General features: G+C 39.1%; 1 protein-coding gene across 4 annotated transcripts in view; it reads left to right on the top strand.

Moving 5' to 3' along the window:
- LOC5566291 (rab GTPase-activating protein 1-like) overlaps positions 1-18448 on the top strand; it is a 51592-nt gene that overhangs the window by 7190 nt on the left and 25954 nt on the right. For all 4 annotated transcript variants that reach the window (XM_021840879.1, XM_021840882.1, XM_021840878.1 and 1 more), the window contains exon 2: positions 6605-7301. In XM_021840879.1, the coding sequence (XP_021696571.1) occupies positions 6779-7301 (523 nt within the window). In that variant the 5' untranslated portion in view covers positions 6605-6778. The remainder of the gene's footprint in view (positions 1-6604; positions 7302-18448) is intronic.

The raw sequence follows: 18448 nt of genomic DNA, 5'->3' as shown, positions 1-18448 counted from the left end.
TGGTAGGTTGTTGGTCTTTCAAAGTTCCCTACAAGAATTCATTCAAGAATATTCGCAAAAGTTTATTCCAGAGTTTTCAAAAAAAAAATCGTTCAGGGTTTTCCAGGAAACCATACAAGAGCTCCTCTACCGATGTTTCAGTTATTATTCAAACCATTCTTATATGGATTAATTTAAAAATGTATCTACAGTTCTCCCAGGAATTATCCCGAAGATTCCTCTATGGATTATTAAATAAAAGCTATTAGGAAATCATCCAGAAATTATTCAATTACGAACTTTCCATAATATTGAACTTATGTAGGTGTTTCTCCAGCATTTCATCAAGGACATATTTCTGCAGTTCTTTCAAAAACTTGTCAAGTAAAATCTCCTTAGATTCTTCAAAAGTTCATTTGTGTCACATCAGCAAATACTGCAGAAATCATTCCACTTATTCTTTCACATTTTTCAGGGGTTCCGTCCTAAATTGAAGCTCATGGAATTGTAATGCTGTTAAAATTGAGTTCTATTTCTGAAGTAATTTGTTTAAAAGCTAAATTTGCTTAGATCAAACGGTAAAAATACCTATAGTTTAAAAAAAAAGCTAAGCTATCCCACAAATAACAGAATTTACCACAGATGACTCAGCAAGTTGTTACGGTTATTTGTGGATATGATTTTCAAATTACCGGCTAAGACCGATTTATGTAGGTATTGCTAAATGTAGAATAGTATTAGAATAATCACGATAATAAATTTCAGCTTTTAGCTGTTTCGCACTCATTAATCGAAGGTCTGCTCAGGAGAATTCGGCTTTGAGCCTCACAGAACCCCATTTTCGCCGTAACATTTGCTTTGAGAAAATTTTACAGAACTTTCATTAGAGTTACTTTAATATTTTCTCTAAATATTCAAGATTGATTTTTTCAAGAATTCCTCCAAAAAAATCTACCAAAGTTCCTTGACAATCATCTAGAGACATTCAGATAGAATTCTTTTTTTTTTTTTTGAGGACTTACACGACAATTTCTGAAGGAGTTCCTGAAGATATCTTAGATTGAACTTCCGGTGCTATCTTTAAAGGTAGCCTTATTGAAATTCTTGGTAGTAATTTCAAAGAATTCTCGAACAATAATTTTGGAGTAAACCTCATACAAACTCTGGAAAAAATACTGGTCTAATACTTGGAGAAATCCTAAATAAAAACCTTGAAAGAAATCTTGGTGAATTTGATGGATGAATCCCTAGATATATAACGGTAGTTTCTACAGAAGTTTCAGGCTACTCAAAGATTTACTTTAAAAGTTCCTCCTAGATTTTATGATTTCTGAATTTTTTTTCAATTTCTAAAGCAAATATTTTGACAATTCCCTGGAAGAGCTATTAGAAAATTTGTTTGAGGACTTTCTTAGGAAGATTCTTAAAAAAAAAGCTGGACAGTTCTAGTAAAGTCAATCAATAAATCACTGGATGAATTCAAGGAGGGCTTAGGACTTTCTAGATAAATTTCTGAAAAATTATTTGGAGGAATTCCTGTTAAAATCTCTGAATTATTCTTAGGTAGTTCGAAATCTTGAAAGTATCTTGAATGCAATTCTTGGAGGAACTTCTTATGAAGTTCGTGAAATAATCACTAAATGAACTCGTGAAGAAATCTTTAAAATATTATCTGAAAAGAAATATACGGAATTTCTCGAATAAATAATGAAATTTTGATAAATTCCTGCAGTAATTTACAGGAAAAAAATGAAGAATTTCAATGGAATTTAAAAGTAATTTTAACAGTAATACTTGCTATTATGCAGGGCTGATAGCAGTTCTCATCTTAGATACTTGTTCTCTATTTGAAAACAAGTCTCTAAAACGACTCTATTTTCAATTGAAGGTATCTATAGTTTTTTCTTCTGTTTGCAGCTTGCTACATAATCAGGAATTCCTACATGGGAACTACTCTGAAAATATTCCAGGATTTTCTTCAGAGTTTTTTTTTTTCATCAATTCCAGTTTTTCACCGATTTTTCTAGAGTAACCGCAGATATTCCAAATATTCCCACGCGATTTCTTCCAAGAATATCCCCAAGGGTTTATTCAACAGTTTTTGAAAACAAAAAAAAAATATTAAAATTGTTTATAAGAACCCCTATAAGTATTTCTCAAGGAAATCCTACACCGATTTTTTCCGTTATTTCTACAACCATTTTCATATGAATTTCTTCGTGAATTCGTCTTAAATTCTTCCTGAGATTATTAATGGAAATATTTTAAGAATTCTTCCAGCAAATCCTCAATCAATTCGACCAGTGATTCTTATAGTAGATCCTCTAGAAATTTAACTAAAAATTCCATCTACGAATTGTTCTTGAAGTTCTTCCGAACGATTTTCGAGTAATTTTTCAAGTTATATCTTTAAAGATTCTTCAGAACATCATTTGAGGTTAAACAACAGCAGATTCTACAGCAATTATTCCGTCTATTTATACACAAGTTCCTTCATTTATTCTGTTGAATATTTTTCAAGAAAAGTCTCCAGAAAATCCTACACGATTTTATCCAGTCATTCAATTGATTATTTTTTCAATCATTATCTTAAAAATTCATCTGAAAAAAAAACTTCCACAGAAATTAGGTACTTTTTTAGAGATTCTCGTCAGGAATTGCTGCAGAAGTTTAAACAATGATTACAATAGGATTTATTATAGCGATATTTTCGTTTTTTTTTTCAGGAATTATTCCAATAGTGTCTCAAAAAAGTCCTTGGCAATACCCTGGAAACATCCCTGAGAAAAATCCTGGATAAATTCTTTACTTTCCCTTTGCTTGATATTTTTTCAAAGAATTTCTGCAAGCACTTTCTGAAGAAATCATAGAAGTAAATGCTGAAGGAATTCTTTTTGGAAATCTTAGAAAAACTGAACGCTGATTCTGGAAGAAATCCTAGAGAATAGTAAATGCATTTCTGGAGAAATTATTGCTTGAATTTTTGAAAATGTTCTAGACGGAAATCTCGCACAGAAGCCTAGCGAAATCGATTGAAAAATAACTGGTTGAACTCCAGATTTTCTTGAAAAAAATGTGAAAGAACATGGATTACTGAAGCAGGTGAAATTACTGAAGAAATTCATGGTGGAATATTTGAAGTAATTTCTGGGATTATTAATTTATTTATTTTTTTATTTTAACTTTGAATTTAGAAAGAGGAAACGCCCCTTGAGTGATTATCTTTACAAATCGTTCTCAAAAAGGCATAAAACCTCTTTATCTTTTCAAATAACGTTATAAAATAAAACTATGCTAAAGCATTAAACGGAATAAATCCATAGCAGAGCCAAAATCTTCAATGAGGACCATGACGGATGGTTTACTTCAGATCATCAAAACTAAGTCGGTCAAGGAAATTATTTCTTCAATTCTGAAATGAGAGAAAAAAACAGAAACAGAATCATACAAAATAAGAAGCATCATTTAAAAACCAGTAGTGTTTTCATAGATGGAAGGATTTTACATCCTAAAATATCTCGTACACATGAAGGGAGATAATTGTGATGTCTATTCAAATCATTCATAAATTTTATTCTAGGAATTGTATATCGAGTACATTGAAAAATGATCAATATCATCATAGGAAATTTCTGAGATTATCCTTAACCTTTTATTTCCAACGGCTGTTATCGAATATTTCTTTACGAAAAAAAAAAGCATTTTTATGAAAAGTGTTTGAGCAAACAATGTCGCAAACAAAATAAATTTTCGAAATCAGTTTGAAAAATTTTACTCGTTTTTCAATTAATTGATTGGTGTGCCCGTGCGATTAGTGTCGTCAGGCATTTAAGCGCATCGTGTCATGAAGTGTGGGTTCGATTCCCGCTTCAGTCATTGAAACTTTTCGACAGAAATGTTTCTCGGCTATGCCAATGGAGCATGTTTGTCCGAAACTGAAACTGAAAGAGAGGTTTGAATAATTCTAGTTTGTTTTCTTGAAGGTATCTTGAACTAATTTTATGGAGGAATTATATACATTTTTATTTTCGATCTGAGTATCATTTTTTGCTATCTAAAATCGATCTAAACACGTTTTGGACAATGATTTATTTTTATTCGCATATTTATGAATTTTGGTTTTTGATTTTTTTAATTTTTTTTTACCATCCCTATCCTTTTCCATTTTTTCATGCAGCCTCTTCTGGGTACCTATTTTTGACAATAATAAAAAAATATGATTTTGCAGTATTTTTGAAAATGTAATATTCCTTACCTTTTGGATTTGTAATTCTTTCAATTCAACCAGACTTTTCTTCTGTGATAGGTTGATTGTAGAAAAATATAAACTATATAAATGTTTGTATTACACGTTAAATTAGACCCATGCATTTGTAGATCATAAAATAATACAATTTTTCAATCATTAGGGAAAGCTGGTCCAATTCGGACCCTGTTCTAATTCGGACCATCAATTATTTCTCAATACTGGCGTTACTGCGAAGATCGTGTGTACCGTTTTTCTACCCATCGTCTGTGTAGGACCTAACACAATACGTTTGACGCCTTTCAGTTAATTCGTTTGATTTTTATATTAGTTTGTTGTTAGCATTATTTCCAAGCTTCTGTAATTGACAATAATTCTCCAATCTTTCTGTGTTATTTTCAAATCGAATCCCCTAAGCCTAAGCTTTCATCTGACCATATGGTTTTGATATGCCTATGCAGTGTTTGTGCTCAACTAGCTTGAACATCTCGGAATGTGTGTTGGTTCAATCCGGACCTTTTGATATGGTTCAATACGAACCTCTTGATTTTCAACGAACAGTCAGTCTATTTCATAAGCACCACCCCGTGAAAGTCTTCTGGAATTGTCAGAAAATCACAGAAGTTGTAATATTGATGGATGGTTGCTTTTGTTTCTGTTGTCAAGTAAAGTCTGAAAAATTAAAAGAAATACGATAAACCGCAAAAAAGGCATCAATAAACCAGTTATTTGAAAAATATCTCCATTAATACCACAGTCTATTTTGGATACAGCTTTCCAAGTTTTATTTGGCAATTCAATACAAAAAAACGTTTAAGGGTGCTGAGAACAATACAATCAACTTTCCCTTACCCGATATAATAATGTTTTCTGACCATCAGCTTGAACTTTGGCTTTATTTTATAATCACTTCAATATAGCGTAATTTGACCCTAAAATGTATGTCGATACTTCTCCAACTTGATGTCCCGAGACTCGATGCTTTATCTTTCAGTTTCCCGAACAAGTTCATCTTTTTAACCCGATACCCGATTTACCCCCCATGCCATGTTTCAATATGTTGAAATTTTACTTTATTTTAAGCAAAAATGACTTTTTCCAAAAATATATTTTCTTTATCTCGATATGTCTCATACACGATGGTCAGTTTAAAATCAAGTTAGGGAAAGTTCGCTGTAATCAATTTTTAACCAGTTTCGGATTTCACACAGTTTTTTTTTTTTTTGTAACGAAATTCACATTCTATTTGAGCTAATTCTGACTCGAACTAAATTGAAGTTGAGTTTATTTTTTATGCTTGCGCTTATAGAAGAAATTCAACAAGCTTTGATATCAAACAAATCGGAGTTATATTTTATATCTATCAGAGCAAAAAACGATAAAATATAGGTTGGTCCGAATTAGAACATGGAGGGTTCGAATTGGAACAGGGTTGGTCCAATTCGGACCTTTTGAAGAGTTTTGTTCAAACATGCCTAGTCATGTCCTGGTAGGAGATATCACAAAAGTCTCTGATAGAAAAGTGCGCGCGCTAAATCAGGCTTTCAAGAAAACATAAAACTTTTCATACCGTTCATCGTGCTGAAAAGATATGACCAAAAAACTGTTACTAGGTCCGAATTGGACCATGTACCCCTAAAAAAATACAACAATTTTTCAAAAGTTGTATAAATTTTTCCTAATATACGTGTAAGTTTAAGGTTTAAGCCAAATATTCTGAAAAATTCTTTTGAAAACTTTGATCTTCTGATTTGAATTATTTTTGTTTCTTGTTTCCTATATGTTTTTTGGTTCCCGTTCGGTCTTTTTTGGTCTCTTTTTTCTTCCTATACGGTCTCTTTTTGGTCTCGTTTTTGGAACATAAGGCCTCTAAAGTTCCTATTTTATAGGCACTCAAGCACTACCAGGCCTGTGTAATGTCACATGGGATTAACAAAAACTCTTGGCAATACTTTTAGAGAAATACTTGGTCGGATTGTCTGAGGGAACAAACTCAAATCTCCTGGTTTCTCCTGGAACTCCTGTTACCTTGACTCCCTTTCGTAAACGGCCTTAAATGACGACATTTCAAATAATATCGGTTATTTCTTACATGGGAGATCAAACTTACAAAAATGCCAATGCTAGCAAAACAAAATAACAAAAAAAAATTTCAAAACATGCCTTAATTTTGCAAAAATTAAATCAGGAATTTAGGGTAGCATTTTTTTCCATTTTAAAGCTTTCAAGATATGCATTTCCGTAAGTAATTTTGAAGAGATATCCAATAACTGATCAATGCTATCCTAGTTTACGGTACCTACATCTGCATTCTCTGATTGTAGGACTAAATAGTATTCATTGGTCTATACGATTTCTTTTCTCCTTTTTGCATTTCAGATGGTGATCAACGAAAATGTGAAACCTTCAAGCGTGGTTGTTGAATACGCTAATTAAAGTATCTAAAATATTGTTCACAATCGAAAGAAATAATACAGCATCTTCAATCGAATACGATTCATTAGATCATACGCAATAAGCTGCTCTCCCGTCGTAAAAGATCAAAATCGTAAGATGGAAAATGTCCCTACGATTGAAACCAGCAATGCAGCCTCGTCACCGACAACCGCTGAACTGAGCATCAGCCCCTCGAAAGCGGACGATAATCTCAGCATCAAATCTTCCGACTCGGTCACAACGAGTGGCGAGTACGAAATCGTCCCCGAAGCACCATCCCCCTTGGATACGGTGGACGGTTCTTGTCCGATACTTCCCTCGCCGATAATGAACATTGTCAAGACGATTCCCAGCTCAAAAACGGAGTCTCGAACTCGCAAGCCTGTTGAGGAACCGAAACAGAGCGGCGAATCGCTGTTGAATCTGAGCGAATGCCTAGACGACGAGGAAGGAATGATGGTTAATCTGGTGGTGGCCCCGAAGAAGCTGGATGCCATTTCGCCGATACTGAACATCGAGGGTAACGGAAATGTATTGGATTTACAGAAAAACATGGATGAGGTCATACTCGAGTTGGACGAGGAACGCACACTGAGTGCAAGCGATGGTGGAGAGCCATGCGGTAGCGGCGCGAACAAGGGTAAGTTTTAGATAGGAAGGAGGATGTTTACTCTTGTTGGCTTGATGCAACGCAAACGTGATTGCTTATTTATGGTGTGGTGAGTTTTATCTGCTTTTGTCTACTCGTGTGACTAAATTGAGGTGGAACGGTATAAGTAATACAACTATATTGTATCTACTTCTTGTCAGTGTTAAATCGCAATTGGAACATAACATGCTTCTAAGTTCGAATTTACAGTTTTTTTTTACAAGCATCTTCCATACACTATAGCTATAGGTAATACTCATATTAATGCTCTACTTTATTTTTAGAAATGAAATGGAGATAAATTTCAACCGAATTTACGGTTACATCATATTTATGCCCAAATTGCAGCTTGAGTGTTATAATTACTTGTAAGTCACGTATTCTACGGGAAAAGTAATTGTCATATGGGAAAAGCGTTGCAAGATAAACAAACCTCAGAGTTGAAAACTGCAAAGCCCACTCTAAACCTCCCTCGGTCTTTATCTGCAACCATGTGTTTGTTCCTTTGAGTCTTTCTCTTCTGAGAATGGCAGCCTTCTATCTCAAAGTTTTATGCTCATTTCCAGAGAAGTGGATGTCGTCTGCAAGACCATTAAGAACTATATATCACATATAGGTTCTTTTTCTTCTTATTCTTGGCATTAAGTCCTCAGTAGGACTGAGCATGCTTCTCAGCTTAGTGCTCTTATGAGCACTTCCACAGTGATTAGCTGACAGATTTATTTGCCAAATTTTTCATTTTTGCATTCTTATATCGTGTACTTCATGTCCAGGGACAGTCGGCCTTACAGTTGAGATCGTATCTATAAAAGGATACTAATTTTAGTTGGAAATAAATGGTTTATAATAAACTTCAATTTTTATTTACTTTCATCCAATATTTTTTTTAAGATGTCCTCAGAATGTTTTTTTAGATATCAGTCCTGTCAATTCTAGGATTCTACCATAAGTTCCATCAATAATTTATCCATGAATTAAGAAATTCCCCTCGCGTCAGGCTTTGGAAAATTTAACGATCATTGACACACGAGCCATAATTTCAGCCCATTTATCCGCCTGCATTCATACAACATGCATGACATTCATCGTTCGTGGAAGATTGCGAACCATGAACGAAAACAAGACAGACACACACTACCCATTGTTTGGCACCGATCACTGTGTGTCAACACTTGTAACATTCGCTGACCCACACTCATTCTGATCAAGAAACAGATGCGAATATTTTTTATTTTCTGTGCTATGTTTGCAATCAACGGTCCAATAGACTATTATCAGGTTGTTAAAGGCTGCACGATCAGTAAATATGAAAGTTATTAACAATTTTATGCAAAACAGAAATTACCCGAATGACTGGATACTGTTGCAGTCTGTGAGAGTTACTGCTCGCGAACGCTCTCGTGCCACGTACCAAACGAGAGAGTGAATGTTTACATTCATAGTGCTCTCCGAATGCGATGTGCCACGAACTGTTATGGTTTTTTTTTTTACTTAATCATTTATTTGTTAGGCTCATGCGCCATTAGGCATTACGGAGCCGAGTTCTTTTGATCTTGAATACAAATTCATGGTGTTTTCTTAATTTTCTATGTTAGTTTTGGGGAACCGAAAAACTCGCGGTTTGGTCGAGGTTAGGGGTAACAATAATTTCAAGGAAGGGATAGGACAATGGGATCGTTCCGTTGACATTCAGCAGCTTTAAGTTGTGACGTGTTTGCTTTGCTGCTGGTCGAACGTTGAGTGGACAATGACAACCTGTAACGATACAAAAAGACGGGTTTCGAGGGAACACAAGGTGGACAAGTGGACCGACAAGAAAGGGGAGTTAAACAATGATGTTAGCTTGTTTCAAAAAATTGTACAAAACCTTCATGTACACAAAGTCAAGTTTACCCAACACATCCCTAATGTCTTCCTTTTCTGGTTTCCCTTGGGCCCTGAGGGTTGCACAAAAATCAGATCTGGCAAAACCGTATTCGGGGCATTCCCAAACTACGTGGTTGATATCTTGGTAACCTACACCGCAGCTGCAGTGATTGCTATCTGTGAGCCCTATTCGATAGAAGTGAGAGCCTAGAGAGTAGTGATTGGACATAAGACGACACATTACCTTAATAAAGTCTCGGCTTAAGTCCAACCCCTTGAACCACGGCTTCTTCGATACCCGCGGGAACTTGCTTGCAAAAATTTTTGGTATTTGCTCCGAACGAAGCAGATCTGGTATTCCACGGATATCTTGCTTCATGGTCAGATCAAAAACTACAGCGGAACTTGAGAAGTCAGGGAAGCAACCGTGATTGGGAGGATTCAAAGAAGGGTTAACCTCCAGAGTCATGTACACGTAGTACAATGTCATAAATCTTGTTTGTGGATTTCGTTCGATTAGCTTCTCAAAATTTTCAATTACCAACGGGTTTAACACTTCACAGCGGATGAGGAACTTTAACGACAATTCCACGAACCGATCTGATAAAGGCAGTATTCCTGCTAATAACTCTAAGCTCATGGTATGAGTCGAGTTCATACAGCCTAAAGCGATCCGAAGACAGCGATACTGAATACGCTGGAGCTTCAGAATGTGTGTTTTCGCGGCGGATTGGAAGCAAAAACTACCGTATTCAAGAACCGACAAAATCGTGGTGCGATATAGCTTTATCAGATCATCCGGGTGGGCTCTTCACCATGTTCCTGTGAGTGTACGCATGAAGTTGATTCGTTGTTGACACTTCTGATACAGATATCTTATTTGTTTTCCCCAGGTGCATTTAGAATCAAACCAGACCCCTAAATACATATGTGATAAACCTTGAGAGAGTTCCTTACCCATGAATTGAAGCTCTAGATCCGCAGGATTACGCTTCCTAGAAAAGAAAACTAACTCAGTTTTCTCCGGAGAGAATTCGATACCCAGCTTTACAGCCCATGCAGACAAATTGTCCAGAGTATCTTGCAACGGTCCTTGCAAATCGTCCGCCTCTGGTCCTGTGACAGAAACAACGGCGTCATCCGCAAGCTGTCTTAACGAGCAATTTCTCATGAGACAATCATCAATATCTCTTACGTAAAAATTGTAAAGAAGAGGATTTAAACACGAGCCCTGGGGGAGACCCATGTAACTTATTCGCAAAGTTGTCGAGTTTCCATGTGAGAAAAACATATGCTTCTCAGACAACAAATTGTACAAATAGTTGTTCAAAATCGAGGAAAGTCCATACTCGTGGAGTTTGTCTGAAAGGACATCTACGCAAACTGCATCAAAAGCCTCCTTAATATCCAAAAAGACTGAGCCCATTTGTTCTTTTTGAGCATAGGCCAGTTAAATTTCAGTAGAAAGCAACGCAAGACAATCGCTCGTTCCTTTGCCTCTGCGGAATCCAAATTGAGTACCTGAGAGAAGGCCATTCGATTCAACCCATTTGTCCAGCCGAAAGAGAATCATCTTCTCTAACAACTTTCGAAGACACGACAACATCGCAATAGGACGGTACGAGTTGTAGTCCGAAGCAGGCTTTCCTGGTTTTTGGATGGCAATAACTCTCACTTGTCTCCAATCATCCGGAACAATGTTGCTCTCCAAGAATGCATTGAATAAGTTCAACAAGCGCCTCTTTGCGACGTCTGGGAGGTTTTTGAGCAAGTTGAACTTAATCCTGTCCATACCTAGGGCAGAATTGTTACATGAAAGGAGAGCGAGTGAGAATTCTGCCATCGAAAAAGTTGAGTCCATTTCATTCCTTTCGTCAGGATAATCTCGTGTGATCGTTTGCACTTGGACAGAATCCGGGCAAACTTTCTTCGCGAAGTCGAATATCCATCGAGAAGAGCTTTCACGATCCTCATTTACCGATACCGCATTGCGCATTCTTCTTCCGACCGTCCAAAGAGTTGGCATCGACGTTTCCCGTGATAGACCATTAACGAAATTCCTCCAGTAACCGCGTTTCTTTGCTTTCACGAGGCTCTTGAACTTGCGGTCAAGAGAACAATACCGATCGTAGTTATCGCACGTGCCACGTTTCCGATATTCTTTAAACGCATTGATCTTTCGCGATAGACTCCGGAGCATTCGCTATCCCACCACGGGGTGGGTGGCCGACGTCGTACTGAAGATCCTGGAACCGGTTTACGCTGAGCTTGAAGAGCACTGTTTATAATCAACGCGGATAAGAATTGATATTCTTCCAGCGGAGGAAGTATCTCGACCGATTGCTCACCTACGGAGATCGCTTCAGCATATTTTCCCCAGTCGATATGCTTCGTGAGGTCATACGCTACGTCGATCTGGTGTGTTCGACACGAATTATTGGTAACTGAAATTTTGATAGGCAGGTGATCACTACCATGGGGATCCTGAATTACTTTCCACATGCAATCCAATGATAATGAATTCGAACAGATTGAGAGGTCTAACATACTAGGGGGATCTGGAGGTTTTATTCGTGTTGCTTCCCCAGTGTTCAAAATGGTCAGATTGAAGTAGTCGTAAAGATCATATATTAAGGTTGCGCGATTGTCGTCCCTCGGTGACCCCCAGGCTGTACCGTGAGAATTAAAATCTCCTAGGACCAACCATGGCGCAGGCATAGCTTCGCATATTGCCGCTAAATCTCTGCGAGACATTGTAGCGTTTGGCGGTATGTACACACTGGCTATGCTGAGGCTTTTACCTCGGGCTGTAATATGACATGCAACTACTTCAATGCCTGTCATCAAGGGGAAATCGATTCTATAAAAGGAGTGATGCTTGCTAATCCCTAAGAGCACCCCTCCATATCCATCCCCTCGATCCAGACGAATAATATTAAAATCGTGGAAAGAGATATTTTTATCAGAAGTGAGCCATGTTTCACAGAGAGCAAATATGTCGCAGCGAGTGCTGTGTACTAAAAATTTGAACGCCTCCATATTTTTTAAAAGACTTCTACAATTCCACTGTAGTACTTCGATCATATCTCCGACCTCATTGACCATATTAGCCATCGAAAGATACAAACAAGTCAAGAATCGGCCACTTTGAAGCTATTTGCTTCAAGGAAAGTGCCATGTTGAGCAGGTTCCTCGTTTCGGGTGAAAATTGAAACATTTCGAAAATGAAATCCACTATCCCAGAAAAAGTCAGTTTTCCGGAAGCATTATTTTGCTCCTGCCGACGAATTGGTTGTTCTTCTGGGCAAAAAGCTGGGACAACTGGGGTTTTAGAAGTTCCCGGAAGTGACGGAAATTCTCCAGCTGAAAACTGGAAGCCTGGAGGTGACCCCTTTTTGGTGATTCCGCCATTTCTTGATTTTGTCAAAGGCTTTGAAGAAGCGTTTTGATCAACAGGGACGTTCTGAGAAGCCTGTTGCTTCAAGCGCCGTTTTGTAACAGCACGCTTCCTTTTCGTCCCTGTCTCAATTATTGTATACTCTTCTCCATCCTCAGAGTCAGAGCATTGATCGTTATCCGGCAGGGATGCGAAGATGTTGTTGCTTTGAAAGGTATGGGCCGATGGAGCAACAGTCGGAGCGATCTTTTTCAGCATGTCTGCATAAGAACGCCTGGACCGCTGTTTCAGAGAGTTTATGGTATGTTTCTCCCGCTCTATGTACTTCGGGCATGCACTGAGTTCGTGAGGAGCTTGGCCGCAAGAGGTACATTTTGGCTCCATATTGCAGGAACCTTCGGCATGTTGTTCGCCACACTTACTACAACGTGGTTTGTTGCTGCAGTAAGGTGCAGTGTGGCCCAACTGCCGGCACTTTTCACAGTGCATAACCGTCGGTACATAGAGACGAACAGGTAACCGAAGACGCCCAATCACGAGGACGCTTGGTAAGGCCGAACCGGAGAAGGTTACACGGAACGAATTTGACGGCTGTTTTGAGCCATCAGGCAACACTTTGTTCATTTGATTGGCATCAAGAACAGGAGTCAGCGGAACGGCACGATTTTTAAACCCACCAGCTCCCGACATGATGTCTGCGCGAGTCAAATTGTGCTCCGTGACCACTCCATAACATTCCACCTCGCGACTGGGAATGTAGACTCTGTACTCCATCAAAAAAGCTCAAAGGCAGCAATTTTGTTCGCTTGATCGCGATCACTGACTGTGACACGCAACTTATCACGGCTGGGTGAATCTATCTCGAGGATACCTCGAAACGATTTTGCCAGATCCCTTTCAATTTGGAGTTTGTTCAACGGTTTTCCATTCGCTTTGGGCTGAAAGAAAACCAGAAAGGGACCGTTAGATCCGGGTGGGTAAGCTTTATGGCGGGGGGTGCCGGGTTCGATGAGGAACCAGAGGGGGAAAACGCATGGGATTGGCTTGAACTGCCAAGCAGACCAGAATGTGTAACCGTTTGCTTTTGAGACGAATGCGGTGAGTCATGAACAGAGAGATTAACCGTAACATCTCCTGACAATGCAGTACCTGAGTGTACTGGAGGCACAGCTGAAGGAGATAAAGGAGGAGAAGGAGTACCATCATCGATGGTCTCCATGGCCTCACTATGTTGGGTTTTTAGAATTTTATTCATCTGACCCAAAACTAACTCATCGTCAGAAGAGACTAAATATTCCGGTGTGCCTCCGCCAGTATCATTTGGTTCCATTGCGGAGCAATTTTTGCTCTACCGCAAAGGAAGATCAACACAGCGCTAATGAGCGAATTAACTTAATTTAATCACACTATTGTCAAAGGAATTTATTAATAACCAACTCACGTACTACAACTAGTTTGGCGAGAAATTCCTAATAGTGTAAAAAAAAAAATTAACGGAAAAAAAAATATTTACAAAAAAAATATTAACGAAAAAAAAAAATAACGAACGAAAAAAAAATAACGAACGAAAAAAAATAACGAAAAAATATTAACAAAAAAAATATTTTCAAATAAAAAAAATATATTCACAAAAAAAAAATGAGGCGGAAAAATATAATTGAGCAATAAAGCACTCCGAGACCACTGTGTCACACGGTGTGTGAATATTACTCCAAAAAAATGTTTTGAAAAAATTATCAAAAATTTGCCAATTAATTGAGCGGAAGAGCACTTCGAGACCACTGTGAGAATATCACTCTAACAACGGGGACTAACAGCGACCAAGTAATGCGGATGGTATGAAACTGGAGAGGAACAATACCTACAATCTCCTTTCTGTTGCTCTAGCTACGAAGACCGTACCGGCGAGGTCCAATCTATTTCTGCAGCTTGTTTTGATGCGATGAAACGATGACGCCGATCGCTTTTGTTCTGCCACGTGGTGCGAATTAGATGATGCCTTTTGTGGTATTATCACCACCGATTGATGCTGGTGGTGATCGTCAAGTTAAAGATGTTCAGTCTACCAATCTGGGCTCGGCCAATGGTAGCTGCTCCTTGTGCGGGTGCACTATCGGCGGTATACTTTCCGATCGTAGCCAGGAAAATAACCATATACTTGGGAAAAACACTGGTGAACTTCGGTTTCGGTATATCACTGCGCGATAGTCGACTGACTCGGGCGAGCACTCAACAAGGAATGAACTGTTATGGTTCGCGAACTGTAACACTCTCCGAATACGGTTCGATCGGCTTATTCTGATCGAAATCCAAACACTGCCTGGCGTATAATATGAGAGTTCGGCGCTCACCGGCTGACGGCCCACCTACTTCCAGCACAGCCTTCCCTACCGATACACCTGGAGATCACCACAGTAGACAGAATCAAAAATGGACCACGTTCTGATTGATGGACAACACTTCTCCGACATTATCGACGTCAGGAACTATCGTGGCGCTAACATCGACTCTGACCACTATCTGGTGATGGTTAAACTGTGTCTAAAACTCTCCTTCGTTAACAACGACGGTAGCGACGGCCGTCTCGGTGTGACATAGAGCGGCTTAAGCAACCGTCGCAATTTCATACGCGCAGCACCTCGAGGTTGCATTACCAGAGTCGACGGATCGATTGGTTCGACGAGGAATGCAGGCAGATTCTAGAGGAGAAAAATGCAGTGTGGGCGGTCATGCTATAGCAAGGGACCCGGCAGATTGTGAAACGTTATAGACGGAAACGGCAACAGCATACTCGCCTCTTTCGGGAGAAAAAAACGCCTCCTGGAGGAGACGGAGTGCGAGTAGATGGAACAGCTATGTCAGTGTCCAGAAACACGTAAGTTCTATCAGAAGCTCAACACATCCCACAACGGCTTCGTGCCGCGAGCCGAGATGTGCAGAGATAAGTATGGGAGCATCTTGACGGACGAGCGTGAGGTAGAAGCAGCACTTCGACGAACACTTGAATGGCGTTGAGAGCACAGGCAATGAAGGTCGAGACAACGGAGGAAATGCGTTCGTCATCATCAGTACTGCGGATGATGGAAACCAACCAGCTCCCACTTTGAGGAAGGTTAAGGATGCCATTCATCAGCTCAAGAACAATAAAGCTGCCGGAGACCCGGAGAGGCTGGTTGGTACAGTCTGAAAAACAGTACAGCTACCAGAGGAGTGGTCCATCTACAAGAAGGTCGACTAGCTAGATTGTGAGAACTTTCGAGCGATCACCATTCTAAATGCGGTCGTCTGTCATCTGTAGCAAACAAGTTCGTGGGAAGTTATCAAGCCGGCTTCGTTGACGCCCGATCGACAACGGACCAGATCTTTACGGTACGGCAAATCCTCCAAAAATGTCGTGAATACCAGGTATCAACACATCAACTTTTCATCGATTTCAAGGCGAGAACAGCTTTCCCGGGAAGCTCACGAGACTGATAAAAGCGACGATGGAAGGTGTGCAAAATTGTGTGAAGGTTTCAGGTGAACATTCCAGTTCGTTTGGATCCCGCCGGGGACTACGACAAGGTGATGGACTTTCGTGCCTGTTGTTCAATATCGCACTAGAAGGTGTTATGCGGAGAGACGGAGTACGATTTTCTCGAGATCCAGTCAATTTGTTTGCTTCACGGATGATATGGTTGTTGTCGGCCAAACATTTGAAAAGAAGGCAGACCTGTTCACCCGCCTAAAACGCGAGGCAGCAAAAGTTGGACTGGTGGTGAATGCGTCCAAGACGAGCGCGACAAAGCTCGTCTAGGAAGCAGACGGGGATACGTTTGAAGTGGTTGACGAGTTGGTCTACCTTGGATCCTAGCTGACCCCACCCCATCACCAAATGTACCATATACAAAACGCTCATAAGACCGGTAAACCTCTACGGGCATGAAACGTGGACGATGCTCGAGGAGGACTTGCAAGTATTTGGAGTCTTCGAACGCCGGGTGATTAGGACGATCTATGGCGTTGTGCAGGAAAAAGGAGTGTGGCGACGAAAAATGAACCACAAGTTCGCTCAACTCTACGGTGAACCCAGTATTCAGAAGATTTTCAAAGCTGGAAGGATACGATGGACAAGGCATGTTGCAAGAATACCGGACAGCTACTCTGCAAAGATGGTGTTCGCTTCGGATCCGGTTGGTACAAGAAGACCTGGAGTGCAGCGATCGAGTGCGCAGCGATTTGGCGAGCGTGGGGCAGAACAGAGGATGGAGAGATGCGGCCACGAACCGAGTATTGTGGCGTGAAATAGTTGATTTAGTGTTATCTGTTTAGAAGTTAACTAAATAAATGAAATACGATTTTTTTACTTAATCATTTATTTCTCAGGCTCAAGCGCCATTAGGCAAAACGGAGCCGAATTCATTAGATTTTTTTTTTGTTTATAAAATCACATTTGCTTCTTAACGTTCTATATTAGTTTTGGGGAACCGTAAAACTCGCAGTTTAGTCGAGGTTTTTTTTTCTCTGGTCAAATGCGCCACTGCTACCATTATTTAGATCTATTGTGGCATTACCCGTATCCTTAGTGTATAGTGCATGCCGCATTACTCCATTTCCATTGATAGGTAATGAAGCATCCATTTCTGTACAGTTCTTGTTTTGATTCCTCAGAGGTTGATAAAAAATAGAATATGATGAAAAGGTTCCGCTATTTACACCCTTCACAGAGACTTACATCTCAGCGAAGGCGCGCCCCTTAGCAAACATAAACGATTTAATTTCTGAGGTACCAAATCGGTACTACTGATATTTGACCATGCAACGGAACTCTAGTCCCATCCTTGTTTCGCTTTTAGTTCAGTCCCAGAAAAATACTAGAAAAAAGGGGCTTTTTACTAGCAGCAAAATCGAATCAAGCTAAAAAATTTGTTTAGTAATCAGAATTCACGTGAGTCCTTGAATGGATCATTGAAGGTAGTTTTTGTCAGTGCTCACCGCATCAAAACAAAGGTGCCACTGTATATGGATTTAGCATTGTGACAGCATTGCTGTTCTGTGAAACACACAAGGCTACGGTAGCGCTATCTATGCTTTCCATAGCGGCCGTTTTGGCTATTTTAATGATCCATTACCAGTACTTAACATTTCTTGTTGAGTTGATACCGTAATCCGGGGGCAAATTGATCACTGGGGTGAATTTGATCATGTCGATACCAAAACACATTTCCTCCCAAAGTTGTTGAAAGTTTTGTTGGCACCACAGACATTTCATGTATTCTCGTTTATATAGATGTCTAATGATGATTTTGAAGTATTTCATTTTTATTAGGATCAGTTTTGCTTAGAAATATTCACACTTTTTGAAGGTGTAAGCAAAACAGTTGGAAATGTCGGTGCTAAACAATTCACTGGTGCTATTCCTAAATTTCAACTTAAAGTCTTCTAAATGGGTTGTAAGCTTAAGCATGAACTACTGAACTCATTTTTGTTATCATTCAGCACAGCAAGTATTGTGTTTTGCTCAAAAAACCGCTTATTCTCAAATAATGTGCTAATTTCTGGGGATATTGCCTACATTTAGGCGTAATCGGCAGATTTTCAAAGTTTAATTATGCAATAAAATGATCAAATACTGGAGTTATAAGAATTTTGACATCATTTTCAGATTCAGGAGACCCAAATTTAGTAGATAGGGATATTTTGTATTCTTAAACCTGCTTTCCCGGGTAGAGGAAAATAGCAAGAGAATAACAAAATTTACCATTAAAATAGAATGTTTGAATAGCAAAGTTTGTTCTTTGTTTGTTTGAAATAAGAGATAAAATAGCAAAAATAATAACTAAGTTTGTATGGCATAAAAACTAAATAATAGCATATTTTGCCATTGTAATAACAA

This window comes from Aedes aegypti, chromosome 2 (genome assembly GCF_002204515.2).
Source record: "Aedes aegypti strain LVP_AGWG chromosome 2, AaegL5.0 Primary Assembly, whole genome shotgun sequence".
NCBI classification, from domain to species: Eukaryota; Metazoa; Arthropoda; class Insecta; order Diptera; family Culicidae; genus Aedes; species Aedes aegypti.
This window is presented reverse-complemented; position numbering and strand designations above follow the sequence as displayed.